At 40.4% G+C, this 20,487-nt stretch overlaps 2 protein-coding genes across 4 annotated transcripts; both read left to right on the top strand.

Annotated features, from left to right (window-relative positions):
• The first annotated feature begins 5,080 nt into the window (after nucleotides 1–5,080).
• On the top strand, nucleotides 5,081–11,697 carry spo11 (SPO11 initiator of meiotic double stranded breaks). 2 transcript variants are annotated; one of them, XM_035657039.1, is made up of 13 exons: nucleotides 5,081–5,237; nucleotides 6,246–6,359; nucleotides 7,190–7,278; nucleotides 7,672–7,738; nucleotides 7,829–7,937; nucleotides 8,244–8,330; nucleotides 8,673–8,709; nucleotides 8,851–8,960; nucleotides 9,063–9,162; nucleotides 9,527–9,564; nucleotides 9,963–10,039; nucleotides 10,445–10,556; nucleotides 11,395–11,697. In XM_035657039.1, exons 1-13 carry the CDS (start codon nucleotides 5,134–5,136, stop codon nucleotides 11,512–11,514), a joined length of 1,164 nt encoding a protein of 387 aa, XP_035512932.1. In that variant the 5' UTR covers nucleotides 5,081–5,133; the 3' UTR covers nucleotides 11,515–11,697. The 2 variants fall into 2 exon arrangements, with proteins under 2 accessions (XP_035512932.1, XP_035512934.1); XM_035657041.1 differs by lacking the exon at nucleotides 11,395–11,697 and having other exon boundaries at nucleotides 10,452–10,556.
• A 541-nt stretch (nucleotides 11,698–12,238) lies between these two features.
• LOC118324485 (5-aminolevulinate synthase, nonspecific, mitochondrial-like) lies at nucleotides 12,239–17,172 on the top strand. 2 transcript variants are annotated; one of them, XM_035656852.1, is made up of 12 exons: nucleotides 12,239–12,340; nucleotides 12,908–12,994; nucleotides 13,424–13,635; nucleotides 13,768–13,944; nucleotides 14,091–14,216; nucleotides 14,341–14,560; nucleotides 14,707–14,891; nucleotides 15,045–15,224; nucleotides 15,407–15,571; nucleotides 15,667–15,935; nucleotides 16,241–16,403; nucleotides 16,834–17,172. In XM_035656852.1, exons 3-12 carry the CDS (start codon nucleotides 13,440–13,442, stop codon nucleotides 16,992–16,994), a joined length of 1,842 nt encoding a protein of 613 aa, XP_035512745.1. In that variant the 5' UTR covers nucleotides 12,239–12,340; nucleotides 12,908–12,994; nucleotides 13,424–13,439; the 3' UTR covers nucleotides 16,995–17,172. The 2 variants fall into 2 exon arrangements, with proteins under 2 accessions (XP_035512745.1, XP_035512746.1); XM_035656853.1 differs by lacking the exon at nucleotides 12,239–12,340 and having other exon boundaries at nucleotides 12,816–12,994.
• Nucleotides 17,173–20,487: the final 3,315 nt, after the last annotated feature.

The following is a 20,487-nucleotide window of genomic DNA, read 5'->3' as shown; positions in this document are numbered from 1 at the left end:
GGCTTAAGCTATGATTGCAAACAGAGGAAGAGAGGAAAGGAGGCAGAGCGTGTCTTGGGGTCTTCTACACTTAGCTCACCTTCCTGCCCATTTAATGTGGTTGTTCTAGTCTTCAAAGGCGTTCCACTCCTCTTTTTCCAATGACAATTCAACATTGCTTAAAGCCTGAAAGCTTACATAGCCTGCCACTACTCATTCTGTATATCTAATCCTCTATTTGCTTTTAAATGGCCTTTCAGTAGTAGCCTGTAACATATAAACATTTCTATCCGGTGCCTCAGATAGAATCAGCTAATGGCTGCAGGTGTTTACATTACAGCAGTTTCCAACAGGGGACTTGAAAGGGTCTTGGTTTCAGTTAGAACTATACATCTTCCTCTCTTTCTCTCTCTCACTTTCTTTTCCCTCTCTCTCATTGTCTTGCACTCACTCTCTTGCGCTCTTACCCTTGCTGTAAGGTTGGTGAGGTCAAACCCCCCGGTGCTCCTCCAACAACCCCCAGCCCTTGGCTCAGTTTGTGCCCAGAGAGGGGCTGACAATCCTGGGCAGGACAATAGGAACAGACCCCCCTTTGTTTGGGCCTCCATGGGCCTGATGACAGTCACAGTAAACAGTGGGCACAGGCTGCCAGGCTGGGTGAGCTGCACTGAGGGGCCTTTGACGAGGAAAACTAAAGCAGAAAAGCAGAACAAATAGTGTTTGAACTTTCCGTCGATGACACATGCGGAAAAGTATCTCAAGTATTAGTATAAGTATTTCATACTAAACTCAATATCTTCTCTAAGATACACAAACCATCTTACATACTGGTAACCATGATACACACGGTCAAGACCTGCACTGCATTACTTTTAAGTAAAATGAAAGATACACTAATAATGCCTGCCTGGCCATTGAAGAGAGTAAACACACTTTTGCTAGCACGGCCAGTATACCTGAGTAAATCATTCAAGGGCAGAAATGTGGTGAGTGAGACGGCTGTATAACCATTACTGTGATGATATAATAGGGTTATACTATTAAGGCTTACAAAGGCAAGATCTTTACATATCATATTTATGTTTACTGACTTCTTCCTGTTCTCTGTTTCTGCAGTATTTAAATTGTATTAACAGTAGCTCAAATTCAGCATTTGGCAAGGAGCATTTTCAGTGCAAACACTCTTCCCTCTATGATCTAAGACACCCTGCACAAATACACACCTCCACACTCAGCACAGGTTGCAGCATGACACTAAGCTCCAAAGAAGACCACACAGCGGTGCAGTGAAACATCCCTGGAAACTCTTTCACACTCCCACAACACAAAAAAATCATTTTCATCTCCACATAATATTTTTCTCTTTGTCTCTTCCTTTTTATCTCTGATTGAAGAGTTGGTGTTTTTTCCATTTGCCAGGTTATCTCTATTTAGGAGCTCAAAGCAGGTCAGAGGTCAGATTAATATTTATTTCATGTGTTGCCTCAGAGAGCAGCAGGCAGCAGTCCTTTGAAGGCCTGTGTATGCAGGGAGGCGGATGAGGTTCGGCGGAGGGGGGTCTGACCAAGCAGACCCACAGACCATACAGTAAAACCTTTTTCAGGGTAAAATGACCCTCAAATGAAGCAGTGTGGGGTCGCGGAGCAAGGACAGGGGAGGGTGGAGGCACATTTTTTCCTCTCCCCCCTCCCCATCTGCCCGTCCTGTCCGCCCTTGTCCACGTTTTTGGCGTAACCCCACTGTGTGCGCTGCACAAACCAGCGGCCTGTTAAAACAGCCTAACCAGGTGGAGTTGAGCTATTGCAAATGTTCCCCTTCTGGTGTCTCACACTTCCAGGGGCCTCATGAACATATGAGACACAGCTGTGAGACAGGCAGAAGAAAGAGAGGGGGTGGGTATATGAAACAGCTTCAAAATACTTTGTATATTCCATTTAGATTTTGGGTTTGATAGTATTTTTAAAAATCTGGATCCAGTATTGAATTATTGAATCCAAGTGGTTTTGGAATACCTTGTCAAATCTACTTAGTTTTGCACTTTTTCAAGTTACACATCACTTCATTTTTTAGAGCCGAAACTAAAGTTTAGCCAGATGTAAAAACCTATCTAAGAAAATAAAAATGTTTTCATGCTCAATACATTATCAATTTCTACATCATTAGTTTGGCACTACTATAAGAAGTTGAGTTTCATGGCAGCACCACATGTCCAAATGACATGCAGAGATTTTCTACTGAGGAATACATGATTATCTTATTTGAAACACTGCACCTTGCAATCCTCCTTGCAATCACTCAGTACCTACTTTCACCTGTATCCGGTATGTCCTGTCACTCTCGCGTCTGTCTGCACCCGGGCATGGCACTCTGGAACACCAGAGTAGCTTGGGCCTGATTCATAGCTCTCAGCAGCCCAGCCAGACCCATCAGTTATAGCTGGTGTCACTGACAGTCAGAGATACCGTTTTAGTTAAGCTTTCGATAATTCCTGGCTTAGTCAAGCTTATCCATCGCAGGATGTTATCACTCAGGCACACTGTCACTTGTGTCATCAGCATAAAGACCTAGCTTGACACTGAGCTGGTCTCTTCACCCGGCCACATACTTATCAGCATCCATTACTGAGGTGTGAGGGCCTGATAAAGGTCTACCCAGTTCCATGCAGCTCTAGACAGAGGTCCCATTTAGATTGTTGTCTCTGCAGTGGGAGACCTTGCCCCTTTGACTCTTGCTCTCATCACTCTGTAAGGCTGTGTAGGTCTGTCAATCAGAGAGGACCCTGGGTGATCAGTCAGCTCCTCTTTAGGGGATGCTAGTCTGAGGAGCCATTAGAGACGAGGCTGCATAGCCAGACTGGCCCAGGCCAAAAGCTGATGAGAAACAGAGGAGCAGGAGGTGGATGTGCTGAACTATGTGGATTGTGAAGGGAGGGCAGCTCTGTTTTCTATTTGTGAGGATTAGGTTGACAGATCTGTATTTAGTTTCTTTGGGCCTCTAGCTGCAGCTAATCCCCCTCACCTGCAGCGAGTGCCCCCACTCCCTTTCCTCTGACCCTGCAGCCCCCTACTTCCCCCATGTTCCCCCCTCCTGCCCAGCACAAACACTCATCCCGAGACAAGCACATGACTCGTTGCACTCTGTCTCCTCAGGTTAGGGCCTCACACTCGACACAAATCTCTCCCGGGCCAAAGGAACAGCGGGGGTCTCAGCCTTTCTGGAAAAGAAGAAAAAGGACCCCCACAACCTGTGGTCTTCCACATGTTAAGATTTTTTTTAGCTTGGGTGAGGGGTTGTCCCTCATCACTTAGAGATAGCAATTACTCAGAAATTAAGAGCCATTACTACGGAAGCAGCTTGTCAAAGCCACTCAGGGGAAAGGGGGACCTTTGGCAAAGCTGCACATTAGGAAATATTCAGGGTCAGGTCAGGGGCACGGACCTCTTCTCTTTAGATCTTGGCTCCCACACACTCTGACCAGGCCTTCACACTGTGAAAGAAAGACCGCAGTGCCTCCGCAAACACACACAGCATGCCTGCCAGCAACTCTTGAAGGTGGGGACTCTCGATGACCTAACAGTTTTAGAATCTAAGCACATTTTTGTGTTTTTACAATAAAGCGACATGACTGCAAAATGATGCAACAAAGATACTGAAACAGGGTTTTTGAACGGTTGTTGATGAAGCAACATGTGGGATTTCCTCAAGGTGTCGTATTTATTTAATGTGGTTTTAGTGTTTGGAGCTTAAAACAGCTGTAATTAGTCAATAACTGTCTGATACAGGGAACTGAACTGCTAAAACATTTAAAGCACCTCACTGAGCCCTGAAACACATGTTGGCCAGCATTATCGTTACCACCACCATCATCAAAATTATATTTTAAAATCACTTCCACATGGCTGACAGATACAATATATATTTGGCCTCTCTGAGACTCTAACCACAGCCTATTAGCCCCCACCCACTCTTCTGAAACCACCACACACACAAACCAAAATACACATACAGTCGACACAGCTCTGGACAAGTAGCAGCAAGCTCACATAAAGGATCTCATTACTGAGTGCCACAGAGGGTGCTAATAGGGATTTTTCTAAACACCACCAGCGTAGGTCTAGTACCTTACAGCAATGAGGTGCTAACTGGCAAGTTTGCAAATGTGCACTGACCTTTAGCTCAAGAAAGAAGACTGGTAGCTTCTTGCAGTAATTTCTGCTACGGCTGCTATGTGCCTGCAATGACATATGTACTTATTGTATATTGTATATATTTCTGCAATCTCAGCAGAAGATTTAGTCAAAAGGAAATCAAGAAGTATCACAAGAACTGGTTTGATTAAGATGTGGCAGCCTATCATAAATGCAGAATAACTGATAACTGAACATTCCTTACATAAAAGCAGCAATACCACACTATAAAAATACTTGATTACAAGTAAAATCATACGTAAAACATATAAAAGTATTTACTGTTTACTGTATGTGCTTATACAGTACAATATTTTATATAATGTTGTGTAGTATAATCTATCACACACATACAGTTACTATGCTGCAAGAATCTTTTTACAGAAATATGAATGTGATCTTATTGCCTACTTTTCGGTTAAGTCACTCCTTCAATTATTGCCTTCCTATATGAATTTATTTTTTATTACTCATTTATTTACTTACTTTATTTAAGTCATGCTATGTTGAATTGATAATATACCTCTATTAAATGTAGTCCTGCCGAAAAGTGTAGCCATGTTCTGTTTTATTATCCTTTATCATTATGTTGCATTAATGTTCTATACTATTTGACTTATGTCTATTAAAAATGACAATATATATATTAAATTTTAAGTAGCAGGAAATGTAGATACTTAAGTAAAGTACAAGTAAGTACCTCAAAACTGTAGTTCAGTAAATACTTAGCTGTAGTGTCATGTTTTTCCCACTCGAATCCCATTCAGAAACACTAATCAGGCTATATGTAAATCATGGTATGATTATCTCACTGATGGAGGTGAAGTCATAAAACACTACAGTGACGTGAATTCTTCTTCCAGCCAATCAGTAAGCTGCGCAAAAACGCGCGAGAATTCCAGCCCATCCGCAGATGTTCGTAACTAACAGCTCATCTCCTCACGTACAGTCTGTGCAGTGGGACACGATGGCGTCCCGGGTGGTAGAGCTGTTTTCTGAAGTTGACAAGCTCCGTGCTCAGCTGCTACACACAGTGGAAGACTGCCAGCGTGTGGAAGAAGGAGTCAGCCAGTAAGTTCACAATACACTGCTGTAACAGGTGCTGTGAGGGCTCTGGTTGTATGTCGTTTGCCCTGTTATGTAGCTAGATTGATTATTAAAGTAGAGTTTTGCTTGATTTTGCTCTGTGATTGTGTTATTCCAGTGCTGATAGCTGGCTAGTTGGTTAGCTAGCTGTATGTCGTGCACAAACTATAAGGGTTATGCTAATTACCGTGCTAATGTTGTCAGATTGGGCTCATTAGGATGAAATATTAAATAGGTCTCTGGCTAACAAACCTCTATGGAGTTTTTTGATTTGGCAACCGTGAGGCATTTTTCCCCCCAATAAAGTTTATTGGAACCAGTGTAATAAGTATAAAGCAAGTAATCTACACACACATTTGCCAGGGAAAAGAAGGATGATAAAAGAAAGGGCAATAAAAAATAAATGAAAAGAAATCTTTCATCTTTAAAGATATTTTTGACATAGATAATCGCCTCACAAATGTTTGGCTTCTAGTTTGCAGTTGGGTAAAACTCAGATTCCTCTCTTATTAAGTCTAGCCAAACAGTGCATTTCTCCAAAGTATTGTAAATTAAGGGTGGATATGATCAGCAATAAATCTTGTTAGAAATCCACAGTGGTTTTGTGTACAGGCAAATCCAGCAACCTTACTAATGAGTCAGCGTCAAAAGCTTTTGCAAATTGTATATACTTTGCATTACTGTCTATACCACAGCAATGCTTTATGGCACTATGAAGTACTTTGATTTGTCCAGTTTGTCTTTTAATTCACTGGATTAGTCAAAAAATAAGACTTTTTTATCCATAATTATTGCTTCCAATACTATACTTTTTAACAATATAACAATTTTTCTGAAGTATCATGACAAACAATATTGAAAACCCCAGAGGAAGGTTTTTTCAAAGCCATTTTCACAGCAGAAATTACTGTCAGTTGTTTTGTTTTTTGTGGTAACTGCTGCATTATTCATGTTTCTGATATATGGTCATCCTCACTGTATCTTCATGTTCAGCAGGGAAATTCTGACCCGCATTGAAAACGTAATCCTAGGAATAGTGACCAGTCTGTCCAAAGATGAGGCTCCTGTCCTGGCACTGCCCAACAGATCCAGCTGGGCCAACGTCAGGTAACTTGAGTAAAATATGCTGTAGCATGAAAAGTTTTTCTCCCCACCCTGAACACTGCAGTCGTTTGACACAGCGATTGTGTGGGATTTGTGTAAAGCCGTCTAACCTTTAAAAGATAAACACAAGCAGTCCTGTTGTGTAAAGAAATAAACATTTACCTACATAGGTTTTTTTTTTGCGGGAGGTCAGGCCACACAAGATGATCAGATTGCTGTTTAATTTCCTTTAAAGGGGAAATACACACTTCAACTGTCTGAATTTGTATAAGTGGTCTTTTAAGCAGACGACATGGGCAACCAGGTGGTAGAAAAAAAAGATGTATGTAACTTTCAACTTTGGTTCCTAGAGATTGAAGTTGAAATAACATCCTGCTGCTCAAAAGATGACAGAGTGATAAGGAATTGAAAAGCACTGGCCTACACCCACACACACACACACACATTTACAAAAGGCTTTAATGTGACTAGACTGCGGAGACCTTATGCTCAGAACAAAGCAGACTGTCTCGTCTTGTTTGGATCAAACCTTGCCGCAGCTTAAAGCACATTCTGGCTCAGCCCTTTCAAATGCGAGAATCCCACAGGTTGAACGCCAAAGGTTTCACAGAGGAATCAGGACGGTGCGGTACGCGGGAGGCCTTCTCACAGGTAGCCCTCAGGGTGCATGGGGAATTTTAGATGGCTTACAGGTGGGGGAGCGGATTTTCAAAGCTAAACAAGTAAATGTAGCACGCCCCCATCTGTATAGATTTCTTTGATGGTCCCCCTTTTCTTCCCTTCTTTTCCATGTGAATCTCCATACATTTTTCTTTCATTACTTCCCACTTAAGTTTCGACAGTGCCATCGGGCTTCAAATGAGTTCAGAAACGTCTGTCACCACCATTAGGAGCGACTGTGCTTCATCTGTCACTAAATTTGGTAAGAAGATGCACACACCTCTCTTCTTGTGTTTTCTCATTTTGGTTTTCTCCTCTTGACAACCGACATTCCTTTTAGTCAAAAAACATTTACACTTGTTCTGTATTTCATGTGGCTTTCATTTATATTCATTGTGAACATATGCATAAACTGCACAAACGGCAGTAAAAGTCAGACTTAGTTTTAGGTGACAAATTGGCAGAGACAGAATATGTTGAAAGAGGCTTTTAGGGATTGGTTTACCACATGGATATCCTAATAAAGAACAGAATATGTTTTCCCCCTACTCCAGTCCTTTTAAAAGATGTGGTAAAACACTCATGAGAGTGAGCATACTGTTTAATGTTCACAAGAAAATTATTGATTTTTAAAATCTGTTTCTCTCTTTTAAAGCGCAAATTCTCAAGATTCTCTTGGTCATCTACAGACTTGTGCAGAGCAACTCATATTCCACGAAAAGGTTATTTCACTTTTTTTTTGTGAAGCAGTTTTGTTTTGCTTGGTTATTGCTAAATTTGCTCTCACAAGGATTTACATTTTGTTTCCACAGAGACATCTTTTACAACAATACACAGCTGTTTGGCTCACAAAAAACTGTTGATAGTATAGTGGATGATATCTCCTGCATGCTAAAAGTTCCTCGCAGATCACTGCATGTGGTAAGTGTGTACATGTTGTGTGATTGTACTGCAGAAGACATACACCTCACACACTGAAAGCCTATAGCAAAATTCCTTTTAGATGTGTTTTGTTATGATTGTTATTTTAGGTCCCACAGATAAAATGTGTTAGTTTAATACTGGTATTTTAAGCAGTTTGTTGTGCTTCATATCTCAGGAAACACCTGTGGAAAAAAATGATTTTAATTAAAGTTGAATTCAAAGAGGCAATTCCTGAAGTATGTATACGTATGTATGTGTTAATATGAGCATGCATTATCTCGTGTGTAATCTCTTTGTCATCAGATGGCCACGTCTAAAGGATTAATCTCAGGTGATCTGTGTTATATGGAGGAGGACGGTACAAGGATTGACTGCCACTCCAGCTCTGCTGTGAGTTCAACAACCTAAACCAACTGCCCCATTGATTCAAACAGTCTTCATGTTACTGCACTGAGAAACATGAGGACATTGTTGCATCTACTCCTGTTTGTGTGTTGCATTGTGACCAATAATTGCACATTACTGACACCAACTCATCAGCAGAAATGTGTAATCTGTAGCATCATCAGGTCATTTGTTAGTAGAACTTGTGATACTAATAAAACGCCAACAGAGCTACACATGGTACCTTGTGTTTCCTACCAATCTAACAGCAGTACTGCAGAGGCTTATAACAGAAAGGAATTCATTTTACTAGTTGAACCGATTTTTATGGCTGTTTTTTTGTTTCAGGCTGTTGCAGTTTCATCAAACATTGGTGGGATTAGAAGTATCCTTTGTGATTTGTTCGTACACACTCCTTTCCTTTTTTTGTCACTCTGTCTGAGACTGTCATATTGTATATATTTCTTTCTGTGCGGGGAGGAAACTTTATGCTTCCAGGGTCTGTCTTTTCTTTGATCATGTTCAGATATTGTATCATCTGCAAAATTCGTCATGATAGTCGAGAAGGATGCAACATTTCAAAGACTGCTGGATGACAATTTCTGCACAAAGCTCTCTCCTTGCATCATAATCACAGTGTGTTTATTTCTTTGTTTCATATCCATTTGAATGTTGCCTCTTCTCAAAAGGGCAGTATTAGTATTCTGTATACATAACAGGTGTGTTTGTGTGGATCAGGGTAAAGGTGTGCCAGATGTGAACAGCAGGTTGATGGTGAGAAAGCTGTGGGACACGTTGCACATCCCCATCTTCGCTCTGGTGGACGCTGACCCTCACGGTAACAGTACACATCACTCATCGTCTGAGTGCAAACCAGTTTTACCTCTCGCAAATACTTCACATATTTCCACACATTTAACAACACTTGACTCTCTTTTCATCTCTACACACACGTGTCCAACTAAGCAAGCAGATGTTAGCACCTGTATGGTACGTCATGGTGCCTAGTCGGGCTGTTATTTCCGTTGGCGTGATGTCTCTTTTTCCATCAGTCTCCATACCTCTAACCCTTTTCCCATTGCATGGCAAGACGCATATGTAATGCTTTACTTTTTTTCTAAGCTCCGTTACACATCTCGGAGGATAATTGCTCTGGTATGCCAGTGATTGCAGCGTGTCTCTGTCTCTCCTGATTTTCCCAGGGATTGAGATCATGTGTATCTACAAGTACGGATCAGTGGTGAGTCCCACCATGCCAGCTCTTCTTGTACTGTATATTATCCAATGTGGCCTGTTCAGTGTCACTCTGTTAGCAATATGTAATTATGCCCCTCTTCGAGTAAAAAAAAAAAAAAAAAAGGACATATCATCCATCTCAGAATACTTAAAGTGACATTTTATGGAGTGAAAACGTTGAGTGATTGTGTGGCAGTGTCTTTGTTGATGTTGCGTAATCATCCTTATGTTCATTAACTTTATTGTGAACATGTGTTGGGCCTAACCGCATTATGGTTGGTGCAGTGCTGATTATCCGTGTGTTTATTTGAGATGTACTCTGTATAAGCATGTTGTGTGTCTGGTTTTTTGACTGGGTGTGTGTGTGTGTGTATGTTTGTCTGCGCGTTGGTTTTTCCACAGGCCATGTCGTTTGAGGCCCACAGTCTGACCGTCCCCAGCGTTATGTGGCTAGGCCTCCTCCCCTCTGACCTCCAGAGGTTTGGACTCAACATTCGCTACTTCCTACTTCCTCCTCCTGCCTCTAATTGGGATTATATTCTGGGGACATTTAGATTGTTTGTTTTGGTTTCTGTTGCTGTCGCCCTCACTTTTTTTTTTCCTTCAAGGAACTGCGTCTGAGAGCATATTGAGTTTTAAGTATATGTCCTCTTGAACAAATTTAGGCCAGAGGGGCTTTTTGACATACATTTAATTGTAGTCTGCACAGTTTTTCCTCCTATGCTTCCTCCTAAACATACACATAATAACTCCTCAATGTGAGTCTGTTGAGAATGGGAGGAAACACACTGTAGGGGTGACATCCATCAACAGAACCGCCTGCTGGCTGCTGTCATTTTCAGGAAATTAATTTAGTGTCGTAAAATCAACATTTCATTCTTGAGGTTGCAGGTTCCCAAGGATGCCTTGATCCCCCTCACCGAGAGAGATGAAAGCAAACTCAACAGCCTCCTCAAAAGGCCGTACTTAACCAGCCAACCGGACTGGCAGAAAGAGGTGAGACAAGAGAAGGGAAGGCTGGAGGTTTCATAGAAGTGTGGGAGCTGGATAAAGCCTCTTTTAAATGTCCGGTGTGTAACATTTAGGAGGTTCGATTGGAAGAAATGGAATTTAGTATTCATAGATATGTTTTCATTGGTGTGTATAATCACCTGAAAATAAGAATTGTGTATTTGTTACCTTAGAAGAAACCGTTTTTATATACAGAGGGAAATCTACAGACCAGACAATCCAACACTGGCTCTATATAGGGCCTTGTGCGTTTCACCACCGCTGTAGTTTTTCCTACACGCTCAGTTGTATTAACAGTTTCAGTTTGCAGCTTCACTGCTAGAGCCCACTAAATCCTACACACTGGTCCTTTACGTAACCTAGTCAGAAAGCTAAAAGATAATTCAGTATTGTTTATTTTATCTCCATCAAATGGTGTGTTCCTATTTATATATTATTTGAGTAGTTCTCATGTCTAAATTAAAGTTGAATTTCAAATACATATAATTCATTAAAGTTTTGTCTACTAAAGCATTAAGAAGCATTTGATTTGATTGGGTGAATGTGAGTTTTAACCTTTGCCATGTGATTTTGAATAGTATATGTGATATTTAATTTTGTCTATATCACACACACCTTTAGAAAAAGGAACATCCTCAGAGGTTTATACAGTTTTCACATTTTGCTCATGTGACACATGGCGTAGGAATGTCCGTGAGAGCACTCTTAGCTCACTAGTACTGAGAATACGGGGGGGGAGAGACATAAACACCTGATGATTAATGCTTGTTTGCCAGTCTCCCTCCTGCATGCTCCTTAAATTGCGTGTTTGCTCTTGTTGTAGATGGAACTGATGCAGCAGAGTAAGGTCAAGGCTGAAATACAGTCCCTGGCAGCCATTGCTCCTGATTTCCTCACCAGCATCTACCTGCCCAATAAGCTGCGTTATGGAGGCTGGGTATGAGCACAATGCTGCCACTTAGTGGAATAACAAGTGAACTGGCAAAGCTGGTTGCAAAACTTAAGGGTGGCTGTCCATGTAACTATACTGCCTGATTGAAATATGAAAGTTGGTTTGGTTTGTAATGTTTGCATATTAATTTGTGACTGTGTGTCTTTAATTCTATCATATCATTAAAACCCTGTAATCCAGTTGACAAGTCTGTACATGTTTTTTTGGTCTCAAACACTATGTTGATCAGTTTTATTCATGGGGTGAATTATTTTACAATTGCTTCAGCATTATCTCACGTGCTTTGTAACCACTGAACACCACCACTATGCATGTTGGTACAGGGACTACAAGTGAACAGATGAGAATCAGGATTTAGTGGTTTGGAAATGGAGTATCTGGGAAGCTTTGTCTATATAATCTGTTCTCCAGCAGGTGGAGACAGTGTTCATTAAATAAGAGAATGGGGTATTATTCTAGAGACACTTATGATATAATTATATGGCTAAATTATCACAGTATTGAAGAAATTTAAAGTTTAAATCAGACCAAGATCTCGTGGTTGTTCCACATGGGGTAGAAAATGGTTAGAAGTAGTTTCCGAGTTCAGTTTATAAGACGTAGAGTGGTTTCTGTTTGGAGTAGACGATCTTTGGCAGCATTACGTTACCGTCGGTGGGCTTGGCTTTGTGCTTGTGCAACATGCTCCTGCAACGTCACCGCAGTGACCGAAGTGATGTAATTTCACCTCCTGAAGTTTCATCAACGTGGAGAAGAAGTCAGAAAACTGCCGAGGACCACAAGACCCAGCACCGTTTCAATATAAAGCATAATCCAGGTGGGTTCATATAAGAACTGTATGAGGGAATATAGCAGAGATAGTTTGCATGTCATGTGGTTCAGTGTCGTGTACAGCTGGTTGTAGATAAGCTACTCATTATAGGAAAATAAGTTCCAGTATAATGACTTTGATGAGGATGATGCTCTAGTCAACCAATGTTTACTAAAAGCTGAAAGATCTCACGTGAAAAGCAATTGGATAACTTGTTATGTATTATATCTCTTTCACAACCAATTTTCTGCTTAATGATCATGTTTTAATTGATTGTGGATGCTGTGACAATAGTTAATGAAAAGTCATTTTACAGGTAAATGGGTGAAATATAATGTATGGTAAAAAAAAAAAATTAAAAAAGTAATTTTGGTTTATAATCTAAATAATTTTATTGGTATTCTCACTAATGATTTCTGAGCCATTATAGCCTCAATTTGTGGTTTTTATGATCTGCAACAGAGATCCATCCCCTAGTTTTGCAGTATATGGGGTGGTGGGGGCTCAGTCTGTTACACTTCATGTATCTGTTTCAATTGCATCCAGATGGCTTTTTCTTCTCCTCTGTTTTAGGTAAGACAATACAGTCGTAGTAGCGAGACAGATCCTTGAGAGGCCATCCCATTCCCACTTGTCAAGGACAGCTGACTACAGAGCAGAGTGAGTTAATGTAGTCTCTTAGGCTTTTACCATAACATTCTTTTTGGTCTCACCGGTCATAGATTGTTAGTGTGGAGTCAGTCATGTTTCGTAAGACATTTTTCGTCTGTTACATCAAGATGGACTGGGATGTGTTCAGGTAAAAAAATGACTGTGTGACACTGAGAGAAAGGTAGATAATGGCAGCTTTTTTATGGGATCCGTTTTGGTAGAAAATAGTTTTAAATGATACCTGAATATTACATTTTCACATTGTTGAAATGGTAGCTTTAACTGGATTTTTTTTTTTTTCAGTTAGGTGGTCAGAATATTTATTTAGCAAAGAGCAGGTTGCATTTATTATATACATTTACACTGCATTTATAAAACTGACGGGAAATCTATCTTGACACATTTTTAATTCTCCCTGTTTTTCTCCTTCTCATTTAGGTCAAAAGTATCTCATATGGAAGCAGTGATCCGTAGGTGCCCTTTCCTGACTTTTGTGCCCAATTTTTGCCTGCAGCGGGCTGGGAAGTCATCCCTTTTGAGCTATGCCCAAAGGTGCCCTGTGATGATGGACCTGGCCTCCAGACCTCTGTCCAGAGCTCTGTCCTCTTCATCTTCTGCCTCCAAAGAAACAACAAATGGTCAGCTGGAAGGTGAATATTATGATGCATCCTATTGTGTGATGATTAACTGTTCAATCAGCACAATTAATGAAAAAAAACATGATTTTATTTTATATTTTGTATGCTGATTATAATTTAGAAATGCACTCCCATGCTCTGTAGCTCAGAAGCATGAAGTCAGGTTACCCCCAGGTCACGTAACTCCACCTGCTTGCCAGGCTGTAGGCTCCAAATGCCCTTTCCTGGCTGCAGAAATGGTGCAGAAAAACAACAGGGTAGTAAGAGAGGCCAGCGTGGAGCTGCAAGAGGACGTCCAGGGGATGCGCTCTGTCCGCACAGGTAAGCAATTGCAGGGCCACACGTGAAACTGGACACCCATACAGGATGTCAACTATGTAAATTGTGAAAGGTCATGGTTTGGAGCATACACACTTCAGTGACATTTAGGGTGCATAACAAATGAATGTTACGTTTTTCGTGAATAGGGAAAACAGATGTGTCGGTTGTGGATCTTATTGAGGCAGACAAGGCCAACACAGAGGCACCAAAAAAACGTTTTAAACCCATATCTTCCAAAGCGTCTCACCTGCTAAAGGATAATCTGCATGACGGTATGCGAGACAAAATGTTCTTAACAAATAATAATATTCAAAAAATATAGTAGACTGTTATATAAAACTTATTATAAACTTGTATAAACATGTCAAACCCTCTCCCCATGTTTTCCTCCATCAGCTGTCACCTTCCAATATGACAAGTTTTTTGAAAAGAAGATTGAAAGCAAAAAGACAGATCACACATACAGGGTTTTTAAGACAGTGAACCGGCAAGCCTTCTCGTTCCCCATGGCAGACGACTACTCAGCGTCTTTTCACGCTAAGAGAGACGTGTCTGTGTGGTGCAGCAATGACTATCTGGGCATGAGCCGCCACCCCAAAGTCATCCAGGCTATCATGTAAGTAAGCTCACTGATCAGCGGTAAACCATGCCAACCCTGATGAGTGTTATTAAACAGAGTATGGTTATAATTGCAGATTCAGATGATGAAAGACGATAATACGGTTCCTTTAAGATAGTAAAGTCTTTCTTTTTTTCTTGAAGGGAGACTTTAAGAAAGCATGGTGCTGGTGCAGGCGGCACACGAAACATTTCAGGGACAAGCAAATTCCACGTGGAACTTGAATATGAGCTAGCTGACCTGCACAGCAAGGATGCTGCACTGCTGTTCACTTCCTGCTTTGTAGCCAATGACTCCACATTGTTCACTCTGGCAAAAATGCTACCAGGTACATTAAATTGGAAATATTATAACATGTGACCAAAAAGGTCCTTGCTTTTGCTGTAATTGAAATTTGTAATGAATTTGATCACATATCAGACTTTATTCCATAGTAGAGAATTGAAGAATAAACATTTCTTCTATTTGTTTACTTTTCTAGGTTGTGAAATCTACTCTGATGCTGGCAACCATGCTTCAATGATCCAGGGTATAAGAAACAGTGGAGTCAAAAAGTTTATCTTCCGTCACAATGACGTCAACCACCTACAAGAGCTGCTCGAGACGTCTGACCCTTCCACTCCAAAGATTGTTGCCTTTGAGACAGTGCATTCAATGGATGGTAAGTACACTGCCCACCACAAAAGTATCAGTCTTATTTAATAGACAATATAAATGATTTATTTATTTTGAATTTATGTGTTTTTAGTCAATTGTTAGTTGGAAAATAAGAAGTGGATTTTAGGTTTAAAGTACTTTCATTTGTAATCTTAAATAGTCTAATGAACATTGTGCTCTGTACAGGGGCTGTGTGCCCACTAGAAGAGATGTGCGATATTGCCCACAAGTTTGGTGCCATTACTTTTGTGGATGAAGTTCATGCTGTGGGCTTGTATGGGCCCAGAGGAGGAGGAATCGGGGACAGAGACAGAGTCATGCACAAGATGGACATCATCTCTGGTACCCTCGGTAAGTAGAACTCTCGCTAATGAGGACAAACCTCTTATAACACCCTCAAAACGTACATATGTGCCTCTCTGACTTGTTATGGGTTTTGTTTCCAGGCAAGGCATTTGGCTGTGTGGGCGGATACATCGCCAGCACCAGCGCCCTGGTGGACACAGTGCGCTCCTACGCTGCAGGCTTCATCTTCACCACTTCCCTGCCCCCCATGCTGCTGGCAGGGGCGAAGGAGTCCATCAAGGTCCTGAAGAGTGAGGAAGGCCAGGTGCTCAGGAGAAAACATCAGAGGAGCGTCAAGCTGCTTCGACAGATGCTGATGGACTCAGGCCTTCCTGTGGTCCACTGCCCAAGCCACATTATTCCTGTCCGGGTATGAAAATAAATAATGTATCCACCATTTAACTGCTGCTAATGCAAGGATTCACTTACAGGACAAACTCTCTTTAACTGCAAAGCAACCCTGCCACCATGACTAGCTGTTTATTTGGTATTTGCTGTAGTTGAATATATCAGTGTTACAGAATGGATTGTGTTTTAAAAAATATTACAGGAAAAGTTAAAACTTCTTTTAAATTAAATTTCAGTGATCTCTTAGTCTAAATATTTTCACTTCAAATGTTGTAGTATTGATAGTGTTATATGTTTTAAATGTATCTATTTCATTGTGTTTGGCAGGTGGCAGATGCAGAGAAGAACACTGAGATCTGTGACATTATGATGTCTCGTTACAACATCTACGTCCAGGCAATCAACTATCCCACTGTGGCTAAAGGAGATGAGCTCCTGCGCATCGCCCCCACACCGCACCACACCCCCCAGATGATGTACTACTTTGTTGGTATGCCCACTCTACTGTACATTATATTACTTATTTCATGAATCAAAAATATCCAAAGATTATACATTTTTATAACCTCTTCAAAAGTTTAAGATTTGTGTACTTTAGATATTTGACATAGAATGCAGACATGTGACACAGTATTTTCTGTTGAGTTAAGTAGTCTTGAGTATATAAAATGCCTGATCTCTAAAATTTCATGAATTCTCTGCATGTTTTTCACCCTGTTAAAGGAGAGTGTTCTTATTGGGGTACATTGCAACTCTGAAGTCCAGTAGCTACGCTGGGTAGTGAGACAAATAATTTATTTCAAACCCCAGCACTGTTGTGTATGTTGACCCTGTTCTCCTTTTATGTATATCTGATAGCCACAGTTTATGCCAAAGATAGTCGTATCCTCAGCTGTTTGTTCTCTGCTTCGTCTCCACAGACCGGCTGGTGAAGACGTGGAAGGAGGTGGGTTTGGAGCTGAGGCCCCACTCCTCAGCAGAGTGTGACTTTTGCCAGCAGCCTCTTCACTTCGAGCTGATGAGCGAAAGGGAGAAGTCCTACTTCACAGGCCTCAGTCACATGATATCAGCAGTAGCCTGATATTGCATTAAAAAATAAGTCACAGCAAACCCCAGCTCCTAGTATACAAGCTATTTGTTGTATTTAAATGAAATATATCACTTTTGTGTGTGTGTGTGTGTTTGCTTTTAAATGTATTTATTATGACTTGAACATGAATTGATTTTATTTAAGTGTGAGAAAGTGGTTTTCATACCATAAACCCAAACTTTAGAAATAAATGAAGCGCTGAACCAACACTTCTTCTTGTTATACTGTGAGCATCATTTGCCTTATAAAGATTAGAAATGAGCTGATCAGTCAGCAGTTAGATGGAAATAATTTCAAAATACTAAACATTTATAAATACATATATTTGTACATATGTTTTACCCAGCAAATTAACATTTTCTAACTCCTGTTGGTTGTTAAGATGCTGTCAGAGCTGTGCTCGTAGCAGAAAGCAGCAGAGGCAAAGTCTTTGCTTTCTTGTGTTTTTTTATTGTATTATTGAATTTTTTTATGTTAATCCTCTTTTCCACTAGTAATATACTCTTTCATCTTTTGTATTACAAGGTAAGATGTCTTACTGATTTGATGCTAATGTGTATAATATGTGTTACGCAAAGATCTAATCTGAATAATCTATCTGAGCTTTTTATGGCAGAATGATCTGTAAGTATGAAGTGACTGAGATAACAGATGGGATGAAATATCACACACTCTCCCCAAGCCAGTTATACAGTGAACACACAGTGTCTCACATCACTAATATGATTGCAACCATCAGTTTTATCCTTTTGCATTTATTATGACATCCAGAATGAGTCATTGCTTACTTCTGTAGATATATTGGGATATGTGTAATTTACTCTGACAACAATAAATAGTAGTGATAGTAATAAATAATTCCATCATAAATCATGCGAAAGGCATAATACATGCCACAATAAAGGGGGAAAAGGCAGAGATGAATCAAGTAGTGGTGTTCATGTATAATCAGCTTAAGGGCAGATTTGTGGTCATCTGGTCAGTCATTCATGAAATGCATTTAATGGCATTCTTGGTTTCACCACATGGAGGCATACTGGGTCTCTTATTTGCAGCTGTGATGCTGTGATGTAGGACACCTCCCTCCTTTGCAAATGACTCATAGCTGGTGCAGCAGCTTTCATGATGAACCACTAGATGGTATCAATGGAGAACAGGATATTGTGTTTCCCATAGATAACATGGGAGATCATATTGGTTCTAATAAAACACAGCAAATGTACCTCACAGCATGTGTCAGTATAGCAGACATGGCAGGAAAAGAGATTATAGAGCATTTTAAATGAATTGTTACATGTGTCTGACATTAATGGAGAAGTCTGGTTGTTTTATATAGCTCATTCATACAATATAATTTTTATTGGCCTTGTACATTTTCTATCCTGTGGCCTATGATCATCATTTTCAGATACGATTAGTTCAATAAAAAAGCAGTTTACTCCCACACGCAGAGAAACATCAATGGAGAGGAAGCTCTCCTCCCATCTGTCTCATCTCTGAATGCATCCCACTGTACATCTGCACATGACAGGGTATGCGTGAAAGCCCTCAAAGCAGCACGTGACATGCAAAAAACTGGGATTCTGTAAACCGAAAGACCAAAGTTAAATCAAAGTTTCCTCTCTGAGAATTACCATGAGCTCATGTTTGAAGCACATTATGTAACCGTAGTGGAGCAGTCAGGTGACCATCACTGTCAGCCTGCTCAAAACATGAATGATATTTGATATTTATTGTATTTTAAATCAATGTAGTTATGTGTTGTGTTGATTTAGTTGGTTTGGATTTCAAATTTTGAGACATAGTCATCACACAGACAGTCATACACAACAGCAGCACTACATCATTCTTAGATTTGATTAGTAAACAAGGTCATCCTCCCCCACCAACTACCTCTTTCTTCATATGCAGTGAATCCAGTGAGTCAGTGAGTTGTTCGCAGGAAAATACTCATTTGTACATTGTTTGACCTCATTGTCACACATTATTTCCTCTCATCCATCACTGTCTTTTGTAGATGCAGGCTGTTCAGTTCCTTATTGCAAAAAGTCTTAGGGCAGGTCCAACACCTCCTCCACAGGAGAGTTCAACTGGAACAGCAATCATATGGGTATGAGGGACCACAGGCACTGTCAGTGTGTGTGTGTGTGCGTGTGTGTGTTGGTTTTTTAAACTCTTGACACTACGTGGTGGTTGGAGGTTTGAGGCAGGTGTTGAAATGGTGGTCTACTGTAATGTGGCGATGATAGTGCCTGATGTGTGTCTCTGATCAGCCTACGCTTGAGCGCCTTAACGTGTTTGTGTGTGTTTGTATGTGTGAGTGTGTGTGCATGTTTAGCTCTATTCCTCATTCTGTGTTAATCCCGATGCTCTGCACATCTGTGTTTCCCCCCCACTCACGTGCGCTGACAGATGAGCTCCATGGCTGGATTCCCACTGCACGCATCTCTCTCTCTCTCCGTCTCTCTATTCCTACACATTCACCATTCACATGCATTATTATACACATCAGAGAACCATGGGATTTTAAGAAAAGACAATCACGCACAGAAGCTTGCTTGTGAATTTCCAATTGTGGTCACCGTGTATTTATAGCATGGGAACAAATGAAGTGATACACTTTTCACCTCAGAAATAAAATGAAAATTGAGGAAGAGAGCAGTTTCTGGGGTGTGTCCAATCTGACAATTAATTATCATGATGAAAGATAACAACATACTTCCTCTTTTTGCACTCCTGTAGAAAAAATGCACCACTACTTTAAAGTACTCCACAGAGTGAGTGAAGGAGTTTGGATTCATTTGTTAGTGCTTGTGTGATTTCACTGTAAATATCCCAATGCACATGTAATCCTGTGTAATAAACGGATAGTTCATCACATACATATATACATATAACACTGTTATTGCTGTTATTAACATCATCAGGTTCCAGTTAAAATACAGTAGCATTTCTGTGTCGAAAGTGTGTCATAAATGCAAAAAAAAAAAAAAAAAGCTACATGGCTCAGGGGAATTTGGTGGTTAACAAGAGACAAAATGATGCAATCCCACCTCATTTATCAAGAATTCCTACCTAAGAAAAAAAGTATCATGCAAGTTGCAACAATGCGTGTGCAAGATTAACTCAGACACTCCTTAAACCCCCAATGGGAATATTTTAGGTATAAAATTAATAAATAATAAAAGTTACATAAGGTTACTGATAGAATAGAACTAGTTGAACTAGTTTAGTCCCAAAGCAACAATTGGAAATCAGTTTTGTATTGGTTGCAGATAACAATCCACTCTAAAGTCAGTGTAGCTTTGCTATAATACTACAAATACAAAACTGTGAGTGGCAAAGTGATTCCGATGAGACCTACTGAAACCAAACTTTTAGCAATTCTTTTCTGCTATGACTTTAAATCATAAGGAATAAACTCCTCCCTCTTGAGTTGCTCTACTGTCAACTAAAAAAAAAAAAAATAAAACCCTCCCATGCA

Source organism: Morone saxatilis, unplaced genomic scaffold (assembly GCF_004916995.1).
Source record: "Morone saxatilis isolate NCDOM2014 unplaced genomic scaffold, NCSU_SB_2.0 Contig15, whole genome shotgun sequence".
Taxonomy (NCBI): domain Eukaryota; kingdom Metazoa; phylum Chordata; class Actinopteri; family Moronidae; genus Morone; species Morone saxatilis.
Note: the sequence above shows the minus strand (reverse complement) of the source record. Positions and strands in the feature narration are given on the sequence as shown.

Coding starts and splice junctions, on each gene's coding strand:
- LOC118324485 (XM_035656852.1), top strand. CDS start 13,440: ATGGAAGCAGTGATCCGTAGGTGCCCTTTCCTGACTTTTGTGCCCAAT. Junction 14,892..15,044: donor TCTGGCAAAAATGCTACCAG/GTACATTAAATT, acceptor TTACTTTTCTAG/GTTGTGAAATCTACTCTGAT. Junction 15,936..16,240: donor GCCACATTATTCCTGTCCGG/GTATGAAAATAA, acceptor TGTGTTTGGCAG/GTGGCAGATGCAGAGAAGAA.
- spo11 (XM_035657039.1), top strand. CDS start 5,134: ATGGCGTCCCGGGTGGTAGAGCTGTTTTCTGAAGTTGACAAGCTCCGT. Junction 8,331..8,672: donor ACTGCCACTCCAGCTCTGCT/GTGAGTTCAACA, acceptor TTTTTGTTTCAG/GCTGTTGCAGTTTCATCAAA. Junction 8,710..8,850: donor AAACATTGGTGGGATTAGAA/GTATCCTTTGTG, acceptor GATCATGTTCAG/ATATTGTATCATCTGCAAAA.